General features: G+C 35.2%; 1 protein-coding gene across 4 annotated transcripts in view; it reads right to left on the minus strand.

Moving 5' to 3' along the window:
* Msp300 (Muscle-specific protein 300 kDa) overlaps positions 1-23866 on the minus strand; it is a 232951-nt gene that overhangs the window by 128833 nt on the left and 80252 nt on the right. For all 4 annotated transcript variants that reach the window (XM_017622295.1, XM_017622287.1, XM_017622314.1 and 1 more), the window contains 8 exons: positions 23532-23685; positions 23310-23470; positions 21048-22016; positions 19199-19372; positions 18595-18774; positions 17373-17610; positions 13032-15814; positions 1229-1534 (listed from right to left, as the gene is read on the minus strand). In XM_017622295.1, the coding sequence (XP_017477784.1) occupies positions 1229-1534; positions 13032-15814; positions 17373-17610; positions 18595-18774; positions 19199-19372; positions 21048-22016; positions 23310-23470; positions 23532-23685 (4965 nt within the window). The remainder of the gene's footprint in view (positions 1-1228; positions 1535-13031; positions 15815-17372; positions 17611-18594; positions 18775-19198; positions 19373-21047; positions 22017-23309; positions 23471-23531; positions 23686-23866) is intronic.

Consider the following 23866-nt stretch of genomic DNA (forward strand, 5'->3'; position numbering starts at 1 on the left):
TTAATCTACGTTGCTTTTTTTCTTGTACATATTAGCTGTATCGCCGTGGGCTTTAATTTTCCAAGGTTATGTCAAAGTCGCTTCGACCCGAATATTTAAGAAAAAATTGTACCTCCTCTCATCGCCATCGATCGAAATGGTTAGGCACGCAGTAGAACTTTGCGTTTTCAACTTTTTCACAAAATAAAATTTTTTGGGGCGGTACCACTGCGCGGCGGTAGATAATATATTTCGAATAGATCTTCAGAGAAAAATATCCAGCAGAAACTCGCAGGCCAGTAACGAATGATTATATCTCAAATTTTAAAAAGTACGCGAACGCTAAATTAGCTTAAACTTGGAAGTTGTTAGTACAGCTGATCGAAATTTTGTTTACATTTTAAAGCATAAAATAAAAAACATGAAAAGAGTATAAATTAAAAGTTTAAAAGTTTTATTTAAAGCAATTTGCTAAGCAAACATAAGTAGTAATTAGTGTTTGCTTTCTTCCGAAACATTTGCAGTTCTAATAAGTTATTTTAAACTTAAATGTAATCAAAATAAATTTCACTAATTTCATAATTTGCAAAATTTTTCCAGCAGGAATTAGCAACTTCCCCTCCAAGTCAACTGTCACTTGGCGCTCTCAATTTCCCCTACTTTGCTAGTTTTTGCGTATGCGAACGCCAAGGCTTGATAATTTGTGATAATTTGCAATAATTATCAGCTTGTCGAACAGACTAAATTGTAAGCTAAATCAAACCAAAAGAACGTTTTTTTTTTACATTTCGAACTCAACGCCACCTCGCAGCAGCCAATTAGCCCTGACTGGAATTTATATATCAAAAACGGCTATGGCTTTAAATATACGAGCTAGTACATGGTTTACTAAATAAAAGTTTTTATAATCATCAAGTTTCAAAAACTAAATATTTTATAAAACTCTAAATTAAAATTTATCACAGAGAGAAGCTGGGAAAGTAATACAAAAATGGTCACGATTTCACGATTTTAAAAATTTGGTTCTCTTAATTTTTCTACTCATAGCTAAGTTTTTCTAATTTAAATTCCAAGTATGCACTATTTTCAAATATTTCTCTTTTCGTTCATTTCTGTTAATACAAACTCTACTCTAAGCACCCATGGCTTTCTTCATAAGACTGTCATAATTCATTTATTCAATCTCTACTTGATTTGTTTACCTAAAATTAACATACATATGTAAACATTTATATTAACAAACACTCACCTGGATGGCATTCTTCGTATCTTCCAAATGACGACGCGACCTAACTACTGGGTCGACATTGCGGAATTTATCTTCCAAACGGCTAATTGCCTTCTCCCAGCTATGCAAGCGATTCTCAAAATCGTCCCAACGTTCGGCAATACTTTGCAATGAATCGCGACGTGTCTCCAGACCTTTAATCAATTCGTTCCACAAACGATTCAATGCAGCGTTATCCTGTTCAATCAGCTGACGATTACGAGCGTCCGCTTGACGTATAAGTCCTTGTGCTTGCTGATTGGCGAGTGTGATGTCACTCGTTTGACTCTGTGAGTGTGTTTGAGAGTGTGTTTGTGTGAGTGAGGGGGTGAGGTGTGGAATAGAAGAGAGAGAAAAATATATTTAATAAATAAAGAGAAATGAACATATGTTTTACGATAAATTTGTGTGTACTTTTGTAATTTATGTTGTAGAACAGATGTTTATCCTTTAAAAGGAATACACATATAAATATAAAGATGTTTTAAAGTAATAATAATAATAGCAGAGTGTGGTTGGTTTATGAACAACTTTTAATAAAAAAAAAAGTTTGCCAAATTTGCTGAGGTTTCCTATTCTACATTTTGTAAAACTTGTTAAGGTCCTGAAAAGGGGCTGAAAATTTCTCGCAATTGAATTTTGGATTGAAGAAAATTTTTTTAATTTTTTTTATTTCTTTTTAAATTTTTTATTTAAATTGTTTTGCATTCTTTGCACTTATTTAGTTTTTTTCCATTAAAACAAACTTTCTAAAACGCTTTTACATCTTCACTTCTGCTTAGACACGTTGCCACAAGTAAAATCGCCTTATTGGTCATACCTACACAGCAAAAAAAAAACAAAGGGCAACACATTGCTACGTGGGCACCACCAACGATGCTCGGCTGGAGTCGGCATAAGGCATAACGCGTGCCACGCAATTACACAATGAACAAAATTTCAGCCGAAGGATATTTTTTTTTGCATATTTGTGGGCGACTGCGAAATGAGACTACCTGGCAGACTTTGCAAGCTTGCAGCTCTGTGGCAATTGGTAACAAGTTTTTACATAAAAAGTAGCGGAAATGTTGAAAATTTTAATGCAGGCTCACCTCTAGCAAACTTCAACACAAAAAAAAAAACAAACAGCGAAAATGCTTTTGAGGTTCGCAATTGATTTTTCCAACACGTTTTTTTTTCGGCAGTTGTCACTTCGACACGTTGTCACTGTTTTACACAAACTAAGTAATTGCACAATTTCAAATGTTGGAAAAACACCTTTACACAATTCACTGCGACAACAAATGTTGCCGTTTTGGTATATTTTATAGATATATAAAAAATTAGGTGTGCGTTCAAGCACAAATATACAGGTGTGTATGTGCGTATGTGCGTATATCTATGTATGGTCAGAATGACGACAGCGTTTCAAGCTGGCGGCGATATATTATTTTCCACAAATGTTTTCTTGCAGCACACTAATGAATTATTATTTTTAATAGTTTTCCTTTTATAGTTTACAGCTTTTTTTTATTCTTTGTACTTTGTCTCTAAGACTTTGTGCTGTTTTAATTCCAGCTTTGGCTTAAATTTCACACTACGTCATCAAAGTGTGTGTGTGTGTGTTTTTGTATTCTATGCTTTTATTTCCTTCGTCGTCTTCCGCGTTGGCGACACAGAAATTACACTTTAATTTTTGAGGTATTCAAAATTCACACTCGTTACCGACGATGTCTCAACTGGAAATGATTTCATGCGCCGCTCAAAAAGTCGCTAATACTCGTACTTGCTTGAAGCGCCGCCGATATGCTTGTATGAGCTCGTAATAAATGTAAGGTTGGCTTTTGTTACGTATACATCTGTGTGTGGTGGCAAGTGAGCGCATGAAATTGAGATACTTTACACTTCCATGCACAAGGTAGACAGACAGCCTTGCCGTTATGGTCCAATTGGACCAAAATTGATAGCTTCATTTTCCTTTGGTAGTTTGGTTGGTTTGATGAAGCTTTTGGAAGGCAAAAATGTTTTTTGAAGATGCAACCGCTAAAATGAGCACTAAAATTTGCTCGCTTCCACGCTAGCGAAAAATCCGAAAGTAGTTTCGAAAAAGGAAAACTAACGGCCGTCCCTGGATTCGTGCGCTAAGCGTTGCGTTATCCCCTTTCCCACTTTCACTTTTTTGTCATCTCCCTTTCTTTCCAACACAAAACACGTAATGGCCTGCCGCGTTATTGTAGAATGATTCATACAAATTGTATGGGCAAGAGGACTTTTGACAGTCTCTTGACGCTTGCCGCGCCAATTCAGGGATGACAGTAGTAAAGTATGCGATAGAAACGTAAGTACAGACTCGCACCGAAAGTTGTTTTGAAACGGATACGTTTTTGTCTGATTGCATTTTTCGTTCAATACGCTTTAATTCTGCACTTCACGCTTGCTTTTTCGTTGTTCGAAAAAAAAAAAATATATAGAAGTGCCTGCCGGCATCGAACCCAAACACCTTCTGAAAACTAACAAATACTAGCAAGCTCCGCTGCACGCTCAACCACTGCCGACGATACAAATGTTCAGCTTGAACCAATAAAATACAATCCTGTATTGCTTTCAAATAACATCATCACTTTTGAACCGTTTTCCGGATATGAAAATGAATGAAAACTGTAGTAGTTTCCTGTTCGTTTCGGGATACGGACAGTTGTACGAGACTGCACTGCGTTTCTACGTTTAAATATATTTTATTAAACACACTATTTTCTGCAAACCAAAACTCACTTCCCAAAGCTATGATTAGCTGTTGGAGTTTAACTACCATTTAAGGAAAAAGTGCTGTTAGGCAATTTGCAGAATGTGACACTGACACTTGGCAAAAAGGTGTTAACCTCAAGTTAGTACAACACTAATTTAAGTGCTAAAATGCTGGATATGAACTGAAGAAGTTCAAAGGTACATATTTACATTTTTTACAAATGTTTTATTTATGTAATACATTAATACTTTTATTTAAAGGCCTAAATTTATTTTGTTCAACTTCAAAGTTTGGTATGAATTTTCAACCAACAATGTAATTGTTTGATATTTTTTGTGTAGCTAAAAACCTCGTAAAACGAAGAAATCTCGTTTTAATGATTAAAAAAAACTTTTGGTGGTTTGGAAAAACGATTTGGTAGATGTTTTTGTACCTAAAAATATTCTCAAGTGGCAACGCTGATTGTAGATACATGTATGTAGGTACTTATGAAGTGTTCAAAAGCCGACATAATAAATGGTAGTAATAGTTATAAATGCCGGGTCGTGCGGTGGACTCATATGTATATAAATATATGTAAACTCGCACGTACATAACTATAGGGCAGAGCGCAGAGAACAAGTTATAAGCCGAAAAGAGCGTACGGAGACCACTGTTCATTTATGTAAAAAACTATCAAAAATAAACAACTTAATATCGAGCCCTAACCGCCAAAAAGATGTAAGTGACATTTTTTCAAAATTTTCTTTTTGATGCAGAACTGTTTCTAGAGCATTTAGAAGCATTTCTGCATTAAAAATAAAATTTTGAAAAAAATTTTGCTTACATCTTTTATGTGGTTCGGGCTCGATATGTCTGTACCTGAGCATGTATGTACGTGCATACATATGTATGCAGTGTACGAATATCTGCTACAAAAAAAAAAAACTTACAAAATATCTAAAAGCCGGTACTCACTGTCTGACAAGGTGAAAGAGTGCAAGTGGTAATAAAAACGAGTGATAAAATGAAGGTAATAAAATTTAAAAACACGTTCTTAGGGCGCGCCTAGCAAATGAAAATTGTGAGATCAGTAAACTTAGTAGGCTCAAAGTGGCACAATTTAAAGCAAAAAATTTAAATTCAGAATGAAAAACAAAGACTCATTCAGATATATGTATGTATGTATGTACTTACAATACATAGTAATGTTCTTTAGTAGGTGAAATGAGTCTTAAAGGAATTACATATCTTTAATCAGCTAACTAATATCTAACGTGTTCACTAGTGTCTCAGCAAAATTTAAATGATTCGTAATTTAGAGTATAATTTGGAATTTGTGTTAAATACAATGTATGTATGTATGCATAAAAAAAATATCTCAAAATAAATTCAAATAATTTAAAAAAATATTTTGTATAACTCTTTCTAAAAGTACAAATTTTTCCCTATTTTTTTTTTTAAATTTCTGCCATTTTTAATCTTTTTAGAAAGCAACATTTTCGCTATACGTTTATGTAGGCATTTGTACATACATACATACATACTACATACATATCGAGCCCTAACCACCAAAAAGACGTAAGCGGCCTGTTTTCAAAATTTTATTTTTAATGCAGAAATACATCTTAATGCTCTAGGATTATTTCTGCATCAAAAGGAAAATTTAAAAAAGAATATCGCTTACGTCCTTTTGGCGGTTAGGGCTGGATATATAAATAATTTAAAATATAAATTAAGATAATTTGAATAAATTTTTAAAACTTTACTTGTTTTTCTAAAAAAGTGTGACTTTATTTTCAGAGAAAACTTATGTTTTACAATTTTTCATATTTTTTAACAATAAAAAAGCATTTCTGCATTTTCCTCTAAAAACCTTTTTCTTTAAAATTTTCATTAAACTCTTTCTTCCCAAAGGAAAAATTTTGAACCAAAATTAAAAGTTGGCAAATACAAACTCTGAATCTTATCTCAAAAAGTTTCGGCGTACACATGCAAACTTTTATTTTTTTAAAAAACACTTCTATTCAAAAATTTTATTCAACTTTTCTTCTCACGGCGAACTAATTCTTGAACCAAAATTTAATATTTGGAAAAACCAACTCAGAACCTTACCTGAAAAAGTTTAAATTAATTAATTCATTAATCAATTAATTTTTGAGGTTATTTTTTTTTTTTTTTTGAATAATGTAAAGCTAAAAAATATTCTCTGTATAATTATTTATATTTAAACAAAAACAAATTACCTTTTCGCGAAAATATATTGGTTTTTATCTAAATGTTTTTTTCTAATTTCATTGAATTTATAATCTTAAAATTTTTACTTGATAAAGAAATAAAATTATAATAAAAAATAACTAATAATTTTCTTTTTACTTCTTTTACAAAAAACTAACAAAACTTCTCGGACACGTTTTACTTCTTCGTAATGCAAATGTATTTTATTTTTTTTTTTTTTAGTTAATATGGAATTTGAAGTCTTTACCATTTTTTCTCGAAACACACTTAATGCTATCTATTAAAAAGTTTCCTTTAAATTTTGTTAGACGTTTTCTCAAAGGAAAACTAATTTCTGTTTAAAAATAAAAATAAAGATTTTCTTCTCAAAAGAACTAATTTCTTGGACAAACACTGAAAAATTTCCAAAAGTCAACTCCAAATATTGTCGCAATTATAATTTTTAAATAAATGTGTTATAAATTTTTTAAATAATGTAAACAATTTTTTCCAAAAAGTTTCTTATTAGTAAGATGGCATTTCTGTAAATATATTTTTAATTAAAAAGTGCAATTTCTTCTCAAAAATATTTGAATTTTTTCTCAAAGAAATTTTTTGACTTTCCTTATTTTTTTTAATTTTTAAATTTTTAACTGTCGAAAGATATAATTATTTTAAATATTCAAATTAAAAATATTTATATATTTAAACTCCTTAAATATTTTTCGCAAAGAAAATATCTATATTTTCGTAAACTTCTTTTACAAAAAATTACGGAAGTACTTTTTCACGAAAACGTTCTACATATTTCTTCTCAAATCACACACATATTTTAATTTTTTACTTCCGGGAGGAATAGAAAAGTTTTATTTTATCCTGCTCAACGATTATCCCTGCCCCAGATTCAAGCTATGACTTAGATTCATCCACAAAGATTCTACGGTCTCCCGGAAGACGTGGTTCCGATGGTAAAAATCATGGTACCCGTCTGGTATTTACACATCAATTCAGTACCTATGAGCGAAGTAATATGCTCTTATCTAGGTCATGGTTTTCATTTTCGTGATAAGGACGGCATTGTTTCGGGACTGTTTCGGGACTGGTTAAAGACTATTTGAGGACAATTTTCGGACAGGTTTTGAACTATTTGAACACAATTCAGTACAGTTTGGGATTCATTTCGGCATAGTTTGCGACTAGTTAGTTCGGCCATAATCACGAAATTATACTGAAATATGCTTAAACTATTCCAGAATTTTTTCATTGTCACATGCATGATGTATCGTATGAAATGTATTTACATATATGTCGTACATATGTATGTAGATACGTTAAAAAAAGACCTCCAAATATGGTTCGCATACAAAGATACGAACTAGACAAGAGCGCAAAAAGCCGGTGTTTTATATCTTTGCAGCCGGTAAAAGGAAATGTGCAAACCAGAAGAGAAACTAGTGGAAGGTGAAACATTTAAACAAAAACAAAGAAGAAAAAAATATTGCCAATACAAAAGCGAAATGAAAAGAGCAAATTCAGAGAAACAGCTGATGCATAGAGACCTAAACCTAAAGCAACAATATGCCAATGTATTTCCGCTGGCCAAAAAGTCTAACAGCAATTCCAGTTTAGTGCAGAGCGCACGAAAAATTACATAGAGAGATAGGCACGCAAATCCAAGGTGAGTAATTGAGTGGAAGAGTGAGCTTTCAGTTTAATTATGTATGTACATATGTGCACCGACATATGGAGCTTAAACGATGAGTTGATGGAGCAAACCAAATTCTCTGGACAAATTCGTTGCAACGCAAACCAGCGCACGCTGGAGAAACGCTCAATTAAGCTTAAAAGAGCACATTTTTCCATCAAAAAGACCTCATAAACTGCACTTCACTTTTGTATTTGCAATTCTTCTCGTGCTGTGCTTGGTGATTGGAGCGAGGACGATGACGATGATGGTGATAATGATGATGATGTCATTTGGGCTGGCATACCGCTCTACCGTCAAACAATAAGCGACCATATACATAATCTCGCGCACATTTTTTTCACATTTCTTTTGTGTTTTTTTTTTCGTTCTTTCTTTTGAACTAGTCTTCGCCATGCGCTTTCTTTGCTCATTTAAACAGCTGAATAAAATTATGCAGTTACCAAAGTATCAAAGTTTCTCGCTCCCACTCTCGCCACACGAGTATTCCTCTTTTTTGTGTGCAGTTCGCCATTTACGCCTAGTACTTCTTGTGTCTGGCTTTTTATCCTGACCTGTCCATATGGGTGTGGTGCGTGCTACATGTTGCAAGCAAACTCAAAAGGCAAACGACGCACAGAAGCGAAGCGAACAACTTTCTTAACAACTTTTGCCGGCCGGCACCCAATTAAAACAAAAGGAAACAAAAAACAAAATCGAAAAATGAAAAACTCAAACCGGAACGTGTTATGACCAAACGAGAAAATATGCTGTATGTGAGATACTACTGGCTGCAGAAGCGAGCTCTTAAGACAGTGAGCCAGAGGAAGGCGCAGTTTGTTGCTTATTCAAAAATTAATAAATGGATGAATATCTAATGAAAAATCGATAATCGATAATTATTGAAAAACTGAACAGAGGTCGAAACTCGAGGCTCGATTTAGAAAGGAAGTCGCTGCTTTATGTACATACATATATGTATTAGGGATGTCAATTTTCGGGGTTTTGTCGATCCCGGGATTTTCGGGATCTGACATCCCTAATATGTATTCATTGTCGGGGAAATGGACTTAGTATACGCTTCGGAATATTCTATATATAAATCTAGTACTATCCATACTTTTCATAGGGCTCATCTAACAGCAGGCCCGACGCAAAGAAGAGTCAGGTGTGCTGCTTCTCCAGGCCTCAGTTTTCAGGGCCCGGATTTAAATTAAAATATTTTGCTGATTTGATAGTGATTAAAAAACTTTAGAAAAAAAAAAAATTTGAGGGAGGGAAGACCCAGCACATATTTAGTACCGTATCCGGATTTTCTCTTAGCTACCTTGCGTAATAGTATACCTCAAAAGAGCGTACTATTTGGTAAAAAGTTTTCGAACAAAAATATGTAAAAGTCAAAAGTTTGTTTGATAGATGATAAAACCATAGTAAGGTAAATTCGTTCTCTCAATTCGTCGGCCATGATTTTTTTTTTAAGTTTGCCAACATTTTAAAATCATATAAAATTGAGAGTATAAAAAAAGGAATTGTTCGAAGTTTTTGTTGTTTGGGATTGAAAATTAGAACGTATGTGTGAGTTTTAAAATTAAATTTCTTGCAAACGTCAAGAATTTGAAAAATTCCTCTCGGCGGTTCCACCTTCCTATTTTTTTGTCATGGTTTGATATGTTTTTTACAGAAAATAATCATTAATTTTTAACCGACTTCACAAAAAGGAGAAGGTTATCAATTCGTCGGAAAATTTTCTTTTTTATGTATAACTTTGGACCACGTTAACGGATTTCTATAATTATTTTTTTAAAGTAAAGGTGTTACCTCACAGGTGGTCCCATACTAATTTGGTTTAAATGCGATCATTGGATCATAAAGAAATTAACGATAATCTTAAATTTTTATATGAGAATTGGTCTTTTCTTTTTAATTACTTGTTCGTTTTTATATTTGTAGGCATTAACAAAAAATCAAGTTGTATGTACAACGGTGGCCGCATAATTAGGGACAATACTTCCTTTTTTGGTATATACTTTGTATGAAATAAAATGCGTAAACAATTCTTCAAAAATCAATGCGAATTCTTAACCGCATGAAACTTACACAATGTTGTAATAAAATCGAATTGGTTACAAAATTGCTTACTGGAATTTTTGCTAAAAATCTTGATTAAAAAGTTTAAAATTTTGATGACCGTTCTTTTTTTTAAATTTGGCGAATAACTATAAATCTCGTACAAGGTTTACAACTTTTAGGTACATAAGAAAAAATTATGATCAAAACTTGTAAAGAAGTAATGTCGCGATTATGTGGCCTCCACTGTATATCGAAAACTTAATCATAAAATATCCCGATATCCCGAAAATTCTTGAAAAATTTCAGTTAGAGCCCAAAAGTATCCTCAATGTTCCAGAAAAATAGCGAAAAATCCCGAAAATTTAAATACGAAATACAATCTCAAATTCAGATTAAAAAAAAAATTCAACAACTCCAGAACAAATCCCTCCAGAAAAAATCATTAAAACTAGAAGGCGAAAAAATCAGAAAAAGTTCAATAAAAAAACACCAGAAAAGCTCCGACAAATCTTAAAAAAAAAAATAGACACCCTTTCTCGAAAAGATCCGAAAAAAAATCAGAAGGGTGCCGAAAAAATCTTGAGAGCCCTCCTTCGCTTTTAAAAGCTTTAAGCTGTAGACCAATTCTGGCTAAGATAGTTGCAAGTCTTTTGTAAGGCAATTGAAAGACAGTTTAAAAGATTTTTTTCATTCTGGCATGGAAGTGTTCCAGAAAAAAATCCCTCACAAACTTTCATAATCAAAAACTTTTTTGACGTAAATCACTTGAGCACGTTCCAAATGGAGATGTACATACTTACATATGGGGCGATTCACGTGAAATGTGCCAAGCGCGCTGAGCGTTGCAAAACAAGCTATTTTACAACAAGCTGGGAAGCAAACAGAAAATGTTGAAAAATAAATCGAAAACTATGATTTTTAAAATTTTTATACGGGCTATCCGAATGCTGCTATTCTCATGGTGAAAATTTGAAACGAAAACTTATTTGTTATTTTTCTCAATTATGGTAATTTTCAATTTTGTTTTTAGTCATCTCAATCGAAAGGTTGACGTGCATCGCCCCATATGTATATATAGCATTTAGCTCGCGGTGTTCTAATATGTTTCTCTAAGGTAGAACGTTAGAATACGCTTAGAGAAACTGTTGAGAATTATAGCATTCTTTACGGAAAGGGGCCTTAGTTCTCGTTATCGAGAAAAAGCTTAAATATCGAATCGTATTGTAACGTTGAATACTATTTTTTTTCTATGCTAATGTCTAGTGCTTTTCTTAGCATTCCCTAATCGAATTCAAACATACTTCTCTTACCTAATTTTCGATTCGAGAACTACATTAGAGTTCTAATGTGAAGTTAAAACTTTTTTTGTAACGTTAGAGACTGTGTTTGCTCGGATCCGAGATTATAATCCACGGGAAGTGATTTTTTTTATTTATTTCTTTTTTATATTTTAGCTTCTATTAATTTTTAGATTTTTTATTCTTGAAAATATATATATATATTTTTTTACTTCAGTTAACTTTAAGAAACTTATATTACGCCTTTTACTTTCTTTTTTACTTCAATTTTTTAATCTAATTTTTGGATTTTATTGTTTTAAAAAGAAAACTATCTGTTAATTTTATCTAATTTTTAAAATTATTTTATTTTTATACTATTATTATTTATTTAAAAATTTATTTTATTTTTATACATTTATTTTATTAAAATTAATTCTCTTTGAATTCTTAGCAGGTTTTATGGCCAAATTTTTAAATCTCAATTATTTTTTTTGGGAATTTATTTAATTCTTTTTCTTGTTTTTAATAAATATAAATTAAATAAAATTTTCTGACTTTCAGGTTTTATGGTTTTAAAAAGAAAAATATTTTTTTTTCATTTCCACAAACTTATCTCTTCTTTTTAATTTTTTTTTATATATTTTATTTCATATTTTGCAAATTTTTAGTAACTTTCATACATTTTTCTCCTTTTTTCGTTTCATTTATTTTTTTAATTTAACTATCTTCTAGGTTTTAACAGACTTCAAAAAAGGAGGAGATTATTAATTCACCGGAAAATTTATTTATCTTTTTTTTTTTTTTTTGTTTTATGTTATGTTTTACCGGATAACTTTGGACCTAAATTTGTATATTCGGTAAATTTTTTGTTTGAAAATTACTTGTTGCTAAATAACAACTAGCTAGATTTTATTGTTTTAAAACGAAAAAAAATATTCATTTCATTTAAATTTTAGTTTAGTTTATTTCTATTTTCATGATTTTTTTAATTTAATCTGCTTTTAATTTTTATATTTTATTGTTTTAGAAAGAAATTTTTATTTTCCATTCCATTTAATTTTTAGCATCCTATTATTTTTTTCTTTTTTTTAAATTTAATTTTCTTTTATTTTTAAATTATATTATTTAAAAAAATATTTATTATTGACTCGGTTTAGCTCTCCGATAATATATTTATTTTAAATGTCATTTAATTTTTAGAAACTTTTGTTTTTTTTTTATTTAGTTTTTGTCTTTTTAATTTAATTTTCTTTTTATTTGTATGTTTTTACTGTTTTAGAAGGAAACATTTTTTTATTTAAATTAAATTTTAGAAAACTTATTGCTAAAAGACAAACATAACAACGCTTAGGCCTCGTTCGAAGCAAATCTTTCAATTAACCCTGACAAAAACGAGCTTTCAAGATAGTTGTCAGAATTGACAACTGTGGTGAGTTTAAAGACAGTTGCCAGAATTGGAAATTGTGGTGAGTTGTAAGACAATTGCCAAAAGTTTGCTTTTATTGTCCAGACTGGACAAGGGCCTGAAGTCACTGAACTTTCAGAAAGTCAGCGAAACGAAGGAGAGTGGGTACTTTCAGATAGTCACTACTGGAAGCCCAAGGACTAAGCGACTTAGAATTGTTATTGAACTAGGGAAACTTATCTGGATATTAGTGATTAACACATTCTTGACGATCACTATTAAGGCTTAGTAAAACTTTTTTGAAAACTGTTCTCGATTTTGTCCAAGGAATGCTTGGAAATCAGAGGATTCCTAATTTTTAGCCACATCTTAACTTTGATAAATACAGTTTAATAAATCACGGAAATCATATTCTTCAAACTCACCTGCACATTGCCAATGGCGTGTGTCAACTTCTGTATGTTGAAGTGAAGACCGGCCAAATTCTGCACTGGTTCATCGCTGAATTTACTGCGTTCAATGGTGGCCTTAACGCGTTCCACCGATTGTTGATATTCACGCCAACGCTCGACCTCCTTCTCCAATTCGCCTTGCTGTGATTTCGCCAACGCAAAAGTGTTTGCTAATTTCGTTTGATATTGTGCCAATTCGCGTGACAATTCCGACTGTTCGAAATTGCTCAGAGACGGCCAGATTTTATCGGCTGCTTCTTGAATTTGTTTATGCACCAAATTTTTGATTGGGGTCTCATTGCCGAAGAAGAGTTTGTGCTCCTCCAAGTCTTGTACGAGATTTTCATAATCGATGCCATGTTGACTATTCTGAAGACGTGTCTCAGCTTCGTGCACCCAGTCGTTGAACTTCGCAACCAATTTCATGTATTCAAGACGTGAATCGCGATTATTGATCAAGTACTTTTCGCGATCTTCAAGCTCTTGTGGCAGTGAGGAGACCAACGAACGACCTTCGGAAAGCATTTCCACCAATGAGCCGGGCATGCCCACCTCGGTTTTGACGCTGTCATTGATTTTGTTGAATTTATCGAGATATGACTGAATTTCATTGCGCAGCTTATGATGTTTTTGGATTTCATGTTCCACCGACTCGGGGTCGCGATCCAACAGCGGACGTGACTTGGCAGACGCCTCATTATTGTGCAACCAATCGAGTATTTCCGAGAGTTCGGCAGCCATTTTGCGATGGTGTTCCAGCTGCACTTGATGCTTCTGCCGCTGTGACTCGACAGCCTTGCGCAGATTCTGCAATTGATTCTTCAGCGACTGCAGCTGTTCAGTAATGCTATTCTTATCGGCAGCTGAGCCCTCGGAGGCAATTTTCTGTCCCTTATCGCTAGCGGAAGCGAGTAGACCCTCACATTCCTGGATCTTGACGATGACATCATCGTACTTGTTGATTTTGTCCTCCAAGCTGTCGGGCGAATTCTCTATGTCGATTATAACATCTGTGTACTTCATAATGAAGGCGATAATCTCATTGATCAGCGCTATGAACTGCTCACGCAGTAGCAGCAGTTGACGCAGGTGCGCCAATTGATCTTCAATCAATTTGATCATATCGTCCTGTTGCTGCAATATGCTCTGCAACTCTGGCAAGTCATCCATTTGTATGTCGCCCATCTTGCTCTTGCTATCCTTCAGCTCCTTGAGTATACCCTCATAGGCGCCGAGCAAATCTTGAACGTCTTCGATCTTTGCACCGATTGGTTTATTCAACTCGCGCAAGCGTTGCTGTATGGCATTGAGGAATTGCATGCAATCAGCCAATTTGGCCTTGGCATCCTTGTATTTCTTGATATGATCCGCAAGCGTGCTGACACGATCCTTAATATGCTGTGTTACTTTGCCATAACGATCTTTCAAGTTCTTGATGTCGTCATTCAGCTTCAGTTTGTCAGGATTGCTGAGCGTGGGCAATATGGCCTTGCCCTGATCGGCAACATTATTCAACAAGCCAGCCTTGCCCTCAGCAGCATCCAGCAATTTCTTGTAGTGCGCCATTTGCTCTTCCAAGACTGGCACACTGGTGGTGCGTAACTCACCAGCTGTTGCCGTTTCAATTTCACTCAACCAATCGCCCATGTTCTTCATGGCGTCCTCGAAGGACTTGCGTCCTTGCAGCAGATCACTCAAAGCGTTGGCACGCTTACCACTCTCATCTTTCAGCGTTTGATAGTCGGCGGCGATTTCGTCGAGTATTTTCTGCAAAGCTACTCTATCCGCCTCCGGGCAGTCCTTCATTATATTTGCCGCTTGCCGCTGTACATCACTCAACACGGAATCGTTGAATTGTTTGGCTTCATCGTCGTACTTCTTGTTCTCTTGTATTTGCTTTTCGATTTCAGCCGCTGGCAGTGGATGGTACACCGGCAATTTACGCACTTCGGCAATCTTCGACTTCAGCCAAGCGCGCGCCTTCTCCAAATCAACCTCGAGCGCCTTGCGTGCCTTGGACGCATCCAATGCGCGTTCCAACTCGCTCTTCAACACCTCGGAGAGATTCTTTTGCTCGGAGTTCAACTGTCGCAAGGCAGACTCAAGTTGCGCGTATTCGACAGGTTCCAGTTCGGGTTTCATATTGGCAATGCGTTTCTCCAAAGCATCAGCCTGCGATTTCTTCGCCTCAGCTTCCTTCATAATGCCCTTGATTGCCTGTTGGCGCGATTCTGCAGCTTTGGGTTCATAACCCATGGCCGTGGGTGTTTGTAGCTCTTGTATCTTGTCTTTGACCCAGTTGTGTAGCTGTTCGATTTCGCTTTTAGCGCCATCAACGCCCTTATTGGTGACATCCAGCAGTTGTGCCTTGCGATCGATGCGTTTGCCAAGATCAGCATAACGACGATCCAATGATTTCATTTGCTCTTCCACCTGTTGGCCATCCAAATTGCTAATCGCTTCAGCTACCTGCGCTGCCTTGCCCTTCAACTCTTGTATTTTGTTGGGACCTTGATCTTCGAATTCCTTCTTGATTTCGTTGATGGCAGCCACCTTTTGGCCACAATTCAAACCAGAACCCTTGTCCAGCACATCCATACGCTTGATGAGCGAGTCAAACCAGTTCTGTACATCTTGCACACCTTGACGGTAACTATCGATATCGTTTTGGCCAGCTTGTTTCTTGGCGATAGCATCCATCAGCTCGGACTCGAGCTTGTCGAGGTTATCGTCGAGATCGGTGTCTTCTTCGGCCACTACAAATAAAGAGGAAAACAAAATGGGTAGGTTTAGAAGTTGAGTCGAAGTAAAGGATAATTGGAAATTTATTTGAGCTCAGAGCTTCTCTCTCTCTCTTTGAGGTATAAAGTTTGAAGTAGAGAAGAACTCTTAGGAGTTGTTGTCAAATCAACTTTCGTGCGCCGAACCTACAAAATGTTCTTTATGTGTAAATATCCGAACTCTCGGTATGGGTAAAATTTGCCAGAAAAAAATTATAGGAATAGTTCGGTATCAGTTTAGGAATAGTTCACGATAGGTATAAATCCATTTAGGGACTAGTTTTGGACCATTTCCAGAGTATTTCAGGACTATTTCAGGAACAGCTCCGGACTAGTTCAAGTTATTTTGCGAACATTTTGGAACTAGTTCGGGATCATTTTGGTACGACTTCGGGACCGTTATTTGTTCAAAATTATTTCGGCACATATTCACGGCTTTTTCGACCATTACGGGGCATGTTCAGGACTATTTCAGAACCATTTCGGGACCACTTCAGGACTATTTCAGAAGAGTTTCGGGACTAGCTGGGAATCATTTTGGGCTATTAACGGACTATATCGGGACCGTCATTTCGAAACAAGTTCACCATTTTTTCGACCATTTCGGGGCCAATTCCAGGGCTATTTCAGATCCATTTCCGGCTAGTCCGAGACCATTTGAGCCTAGTTCTGGACCATTTCGGGTCTAGCTCAGAACCATTTCGTGACTAGTTCAAAACTATTTCGGGTCTGGTGCTAGACTATTTCAGGACCGTTTCGGGGCTAGTTCAGGGATTTTCCTGAAATACTTCGGGACTACCATGGGATTATGTTTCAGGACAATTTCGAGACTAGTTTGGGATCATTTCCTGAAATGGTTGTTAAGAAAGAGTCGTGCAAATTGTAATGGTTCTTAAGAGGGACGTAGAGTACAACTTTTAGTTCAAATGAAATTGGAACGGCCTTACTCGCACCGTGCGAAACCAAAAGAGGTTTTATACAAGGGAGCTCACTTTAGTGTGACATCTTCAATAAGATCCCACAAAACGTAATATGAGCTACCAATACGAATCACCGCGGCACCATACAAAGTACTTACTGGCATCACACAAAGAGTCTTCTCACTGTTGACAGTTATAATTTTGAAATAGTGAAGAACATCGTTTTCCTAGAATCCAGCATTAACACCACCAATAATGTCAGCCAGATGATCCAGCAAAGAATACATTTTGCCAATAGGCATTGCAAGGGGTTGGTAGGCAGTTTAAAGGAAAGAAGAGGCCTCAATTGACAAAATATGGCGCAGAAACTTAGATAGTATCGATCAAAGATGATACTCTCGGCACAACTGTTCTAGGAAAGACTGGTGACGAACTGAACGAGCCTATTGACATAATAAAAATTCAACGATTTCGCTTTTAATGAATTTATTAGTCTTGTCCAAAGCCGAAAGATGACTGTGTGGCCAAATAAGTAGGAGATTTTCTTGTGGGTAAAAGCGAGAAAAGGATTGATTCTCAAGAAGATAATATTATAAAATTTATCAAATACTTACATGATCCAGTCATTTCCAACATCAGCTGTGAACGCTTGTCTCCAATGGAGTTCAACAAATCATTCATGGCAACCAATTCCTGCTTGGCTGCTTCGGGACGCAACTTGCATGGTCGTGTTAGCCAATCGCTAACCGTTGATTGCTGCCTCTTAACCCAATCTTGAAGCTCAGCGCGCTGTTTCTGTTGTTGCTCTAACTCACTCACTGAAGCGGTCAATCCACCCAAGTGGGATTGTACCTAATTAGGTAAAGAAACCAAAAATTTATGCATTTTAGTTCACTAAAAAAAAGGGGCAAGAAATGTAAAATATAGTGAATATGCGAAGTACCCAAAGACCCAAAAAACCTTGAACAGCGAATGGGAAATTTTGCCCAAAGACCTTAAAAATACTACTTTATGTTTATATGTATGTACATAGATAAGTAAATATGTTTGTATGTATATGTGAGCAGTTATATAAAGATATACAAGCAAATCTCACGAGTTTTTTTTTTTTAGTGTCACTCGCTTCTCTCGCCAGAAAAAAACGCTAAAGCAATATTCCTGCATTTATTTCAATCAATGGTGTTCCAGCAACAAGTATATACAATAAAAAATAAATCAAGTAAAACGTTTATTAGGCGAAATTAGATACTAATTTTTTCATTGTCTTTCGAAAAAATTTTAAATGCTTTTTTTTTAATAACTTTGGGAAGTTTTCAAATAGAATGTTCACATTAGACGCAATGGACGCTGGCATCAAGTACAACATATCTGTGAAGTTTCAGGAGTGTGCCACCAAATTTAAAAAAAAACTGACAGCACGCAGAATTTCTGTCGCAGCTCTTTTGTAATCTTTGAGCTTTTACGTTTCCTTTTTTAGTTTTAATTAAATTTAAGATACTTCAAAGCAAAAGATAACTGAAACTCCATTTTTTTTTTTATTTTTCATTTTTATTGGCACACTCGAAATTCATGCCAGAATTGTTATGTACATGAAAAAAGAAAAATTTAACCATTCTTGAGATTTGCTCATATATACATATGTATGCACAAATGTATGTATGTATGTATTTACATCGGGTTTGCGAATACGATAGCAATTTACAGTTTCTTTAACTCGCCCAAATTTTTCGAAGCAGGAAAATTAGTACAAAACTAAAGCATTAAGGAAAGCATTACAATTTCAGCAGCGTTTGGAATAGGCCCAAAATTTCGCTAGTCGCGAGGCCGCAAACTTACCTTAGTGATTAATGTATTAAGCTTGATTACACGCTCGCTATTAGAGCGTGATAATTTTCTATTTAAACGCTCTTGAGCAGCTGGATCATGCGGAGCGTTATTAGTCTCTTGTAGTTCAACATCGCTAACAGCCTTAGCGGTGATGTTGCTTGAGTGCAATACTTCTTGGTTGCTCGGCATCTTTTTCCGAGTGGGTTTGTTGTTTTGGGTTGAGAGTTGTTGGTTTTTTTTTTTTATATGGCAAGGGATTTTCGTGGGTGGTTAAATGAACAGAGAGGATTTTTTGTTGGCAAATAGCAGTGCGCATTGTAGTAGTGTAAGTGCAGCGGATTACAGTTAAACAGGAAATTATTACAAAAACAAATAAGGTTACATGTTATAATTATAATAAAAATAAAATATTAATATAAAAAACTAATTCACATTTGAGGAAAAGTGTTTTAACAAATTGTATATAGCTCATAATTGTTATACTAGTTACTAGTTTGCTACATCAAATACTACACTTTCTCTAGTACACATACGCTCTATATAGAAAGCGTTAACATTTTCTTCTTTCTTTTTCGTGAAAAAGTTTCCCCAGCTTCACTGACTCAGAACTTACCTGATCCAGCAAATCTTCCAGTTTTGCGCGCACAATAAGCTCACGTTCGGGTATGGCTTGCATGGCAGTCTCCAGCGGTGAGCTGGGGCGACTGATGGAAGCAGTGGCTGCTTCGCAGGCTTGTACAGCAGCTGCAAGACGCGACTTTTCGTTGTTCAGCTTGTTTTGTAGGTCCTAAGTCGGGGAATAGAAATGGGTAGAGAATCCAATGATTAATATAAATCTTTATTTTTTGCATTATACTTAACTAGTATTTATTTATAACTATTTCTTTGGTTGAATTTAACCGATATTTTATATGTTATTTTTTTCTATAAACATACTCTGTGTTTTTTTTAATTTTTCATATAATATAGGAGTTGCCGTTGATTATTGGCAATTTTTGTCACGCAGTCACTGCCATACAAAAAAAAAATTTCGAAAATACTTTATATGGAAAAATGCAAAACACGTTCAACAAAAAAAAAATCTCAAAAATCATCAGATTCACATAGCTACAGCAATTTGCCTTAGGAGCTTCGCTGTGTATCTTCTGGTTGGACTAAAGAAAGGCTGAGAGCCGATCAGGTCAAGTGCTCTATGGCTGACTATCCGAAATGATATTTATTGTTGCCCCATTAGTCTTTTTGCGAATACATTCGTGGGCACAGACTTTAATTGCAAAAATTTCTGCTTGGAATATGGTTGGGTGTATGCCCATCGGGACGTTTTTCAGAAATTCGCCGGTCCCAGTGTTCCCACCGTCAAAATTGGAACCATCAATGTACCAAGCTGAGTCCCCCCGCTGAACATGGCAATTATCGTTTTATCCCTTTCAGGTATTACCTTATAGGGCTTTATTAAGGTCAGCTTAGGTAGCATTGAGTCTGTGAGTTTTGCTACGGAATCATTTATGAATGGTTTTATGAACCCAAGTGGCGCTTTAAGTCCCCACTTTTCAAGCTACTTATATAGGTTTGGCAGTCTCAGGGCGCTCCAGCAAGCCGATTTCTTGATGTGTAGTAAAAAATCTGGTTAATTGTGGATTTTTCAGGCCTAAATCTACACATATGAGGATCAATTAGGTGTTTCATGAAGGGTTTCAGTCTATCGCACAGTATATTTAGTCGATAGGACCTTAAATACATTATTTATAAGGTCTTCCATCTACCACAATGAGGTCAATGTTGTCTTTAGCTCTTTGATGAGGGGACACTTAAGTGGCTTTTTAGATGTTTCAATGCTGGTGCTTAGTACTACTAACTACTAAGTGTGTACCATGCCGCGGTGAAGTCGATCCGCGTCTCTTCTTCGTCGGAGGTGTTGTCAATAAAGCTGAACTTTGGAACCAGATACTTAAGTCTTCTTTGCTCCCCAGTATTTAAAGTCGACAAGCACAATCTCAGCATCATATGAGGGTTATGCCCCGTCAAATTATCCACAGAATTGCTCAATGGCCTCAGCATCGCTTGTCCAGTTGAGCGTGTCCACAAGTTATTGTCATTAGAAGAATCGAATGGCATATTTGTGCTCATATTCGTTATTTTATCGAAAAATTTATTAAAAAATAGCTATTTGGCAGTATCTGCACTTTTATCATTTTGGTTATCGATATTACTATCATCAGCTTTCTTTTTAATTCCTGTTCGTTGTAACTGTGGTTTTCCAGTATCACTGGTGTTTACAATTTTTAAAGACTTTGCGGGCATACCCATCCCAATATTTTCCACTAAAGTTAAATTTCACCTTATCCAAACCTAAGCTGTTCCTTAACTTACTTTTAAAGTCCTGTTCAATTTTTCTTTAAAATCTAAAATACTTATACAATATTTATAATTTCCCCCCATCGTCTAACCTCCCTCCCACTCACCTGAGCACACTTCAATTGTTGTTGCGCAATTTCCAAGCTGGTTGCCGGCGCATCAAGCTCATTCTGTATAACCGGTTCATAGGCCTCCAGATTGCGCATAATGCTGTCCAATGTATCCTCATACTCCTTGAACTTGGCCAACGATTCGTGCAAGCGATTCTTGATTTGTACAGAAGTTTGCAACAATGAATTGTAGCTTTCCTGAATATTCTTCAATTGTTCTTCGACCGTATCGCGTATGGCTGGGGTCGTTGGGGCGTAACGTTTAATTTGCGCCTGTCCCTTCGCATTCAAATCATCCAAGTTGGCTTGGTATTTTTGTATTTCATCTAACAAAGCTTCATGTTGCTTGATTTGTTCCTCGGTCTGTTCACGATTCGAAATGAAGAGCGAATTGTGTGCCATCAACTGGAAGGAAATTTGCAGCAACCATTTTTCAATGTCCTGCAAGCTCTGATGATAGGCATTATAGTCGGCCATTTCGTTCTCCAGACCCTTAATGTAGGCAGCGCAATCGTTCTTCACCTTCTCCCAGCGCGCCTGTTTTTGATGCACAGCGTCCACTTCAGTGCCCAAACCTTTAGCTTCGCCCAACAGATTTTCAATTTCGCCACCTTTCTGCTTAATTTCATTCTGCAGCGTTTTGTAGCGTTCGAGCAGCGTCTTCATTTCGCTCAATTCACCCTTAGTATCGGGTGCGGTTTTGAGTGTCTTTTCTGTATCAGTTAGCCACTTCTCGAGCTTATCGCGATTGTTGGCGAAGTCTGACCAGCGATTTTGTGCTTGTTTCAGGTCGGTCAACTTCTGCTTGACAGCCAGGCCCAAAGCATCCCAGTCCTCACGCACTTTGGTCATTAGGTCGCGCAAAATCTCTTGCTTGCCTTCGGGTGTCACATTCGAAGCTTTCGTGTAGGCATCTTGTACCATGCCGAGAAGGTGTTGGCCTTCGGGAAGCCGAGATGCAAGCGACTGTGGAGAAAAAAGAAAAGATAAGAAATAAATAATTTGATTGAAGAAAGCATTTGTAAATATATATGTAAGTATAATTATTAAGCTAGAAAGGAAGGAAATAAGCTTCCGCGTAACTCCAGTCGTAGATTAGCACAAGAGGCTTGAAATGACTTAGACGATTTTAAAAATTATTGGCTCTATTAGCATTTGGCCGCGTATAAAATCTTCTCAATCAATTGCGAAACAGCACAATTCTGGCTAAGATAGTTGAAAGTCTTTTGTAAGACAATTGAAAGACGGTAGCCACTTTTTGAAGGATCTTGTTTATTCTGGCCCGAAAGTCCTCCAAAGAAGCTCGCTTGCCAACTTTCATGGTGAAAAGCTCTTTGACAGAAAGCTCACGCCGCTGCAACACGCGCAAAGGCCGAGTGCGCAAAGCACTGACGTGTCATTCGAGAGATACGAGGCTCAAGTCGTCGGGCAGCGGAATTTTTTTTATAATTACTTTTTTAATGTAATTTTAATGTTTTGTTTACTTCATGTATTTCTTAAATTTAACTTTTTACCTTTTTTATTTAATTTTTTTTTCTTTTTTAATTTAGCTTTTAGTTGTAAAGTTTTATTGTTTCAAAAATAAAAATGTTTTTCTAATATTTAATTTTTAGAAACTCTTCTATTTTTTCTTATTAAGTTTTCCGTTAAGTTTAAGATTTTATTGTTTTAAAATTTTTTTAACTCGTCTAATTTTTTTGAACTTATTTAATTTGTTTCTTTTTAAAAAATTTATTTATTTTGTCTTTTTTTAATTAATGTTTAAGTATATTCCAAATGAAGATTAGAAGAAGAAATTATTTTTCTGGCGCTGCTCCAGCTGTAGCAATGGAAGAGTGAGCAGAACAGTGGCGTGCCGAAGCTCAAATCCCCAGGCAGCGGATTTTTTTTAATAAATAATTTATTTATGTTTTTTTGTTTAATGTAATTTTTTCTAATATTTAGATTGTTTTTTTTTTTTAGAAAAATATATTTTTAGTAACTTGTTTCATTTTCTATTTTTTCGTTTTTTAATTTAATTGTTAGATTTAATTTTATTGTTTTAATAAGACAAATAATTTTTTATTTTAATTTTATTTTAAAAAATTTTTTTGTTTCATTTTTAATGACATTTTTTTCTTTTTTATTTAAATTTTTGATATTGTTGTATTAAAAAAATAGCATATTTTTATTTCACTCAATAATTTTTTATAAATTTCCTTATTTCTTTTAAATGCTTAAAATGCTTAAAATATTGAGTAGTTTAATCATTTTACTTACATTGACAGTCTCCAATTGTTGGGCTATTTCGCTAACATCACCATCTGCAGTGCAGCCATCCAATATCTGTTGGGCTTTCTCAATCCAGGCGTCCATTTCCTTCTTGTAGTTCAGGAATTCGGTGTGATCAGATAGATTCTTTTCAATCTTGGAAACAAGGCCTAGAAAACAATGAAGCATTTATAAACAAAAAAGTCTAATAAAATCCAGCAAACCACCAACCTTGTGCTGATGTCAGCAATTTGGTGTAGTTGGCCTGTGTTTCGACAGTCTGATCGCGAACGCGCGTGCAGGCGCTTTGTTCCATAAGCAATTCACAAGCGTCATTCAAGTCCTCCACATTGTCTTTTTCCGCCAAAACTTCTTCCAACAAATTCTGCGCGTAGAACGTAAGGGGGAAAAAGGGGTTTTAAAATTTGTTTTGGAAAAAATGGTAAGCAGTAGTACAAGTTTTAATCATTTTACAACAAAAATAATATTTTAAAAGATTTTTAGTATTGATGAAAAAAAAAATGTGTCATCTAAAAAGCATAGTGTTTTGTACACTGTGTTTTGTA

Source organism: Rhagoletis zephyria, unplaced genomic scaffold, assembly GCF_001687245.7.
Source record: "Rhagoletis zephyria isolate East Lansing unplaced genomic scaffold, Rhagoletis_zephyria_1.1 Rzeph_scaffold_00047, whole genome shotgun sequence".
Lineage (NCBI taxonomy): Eukaryota > Metazoa > Arthropoda > Insecta > Diptera > Tephritidae > Rhagoletis > Rhagoletis zephyria.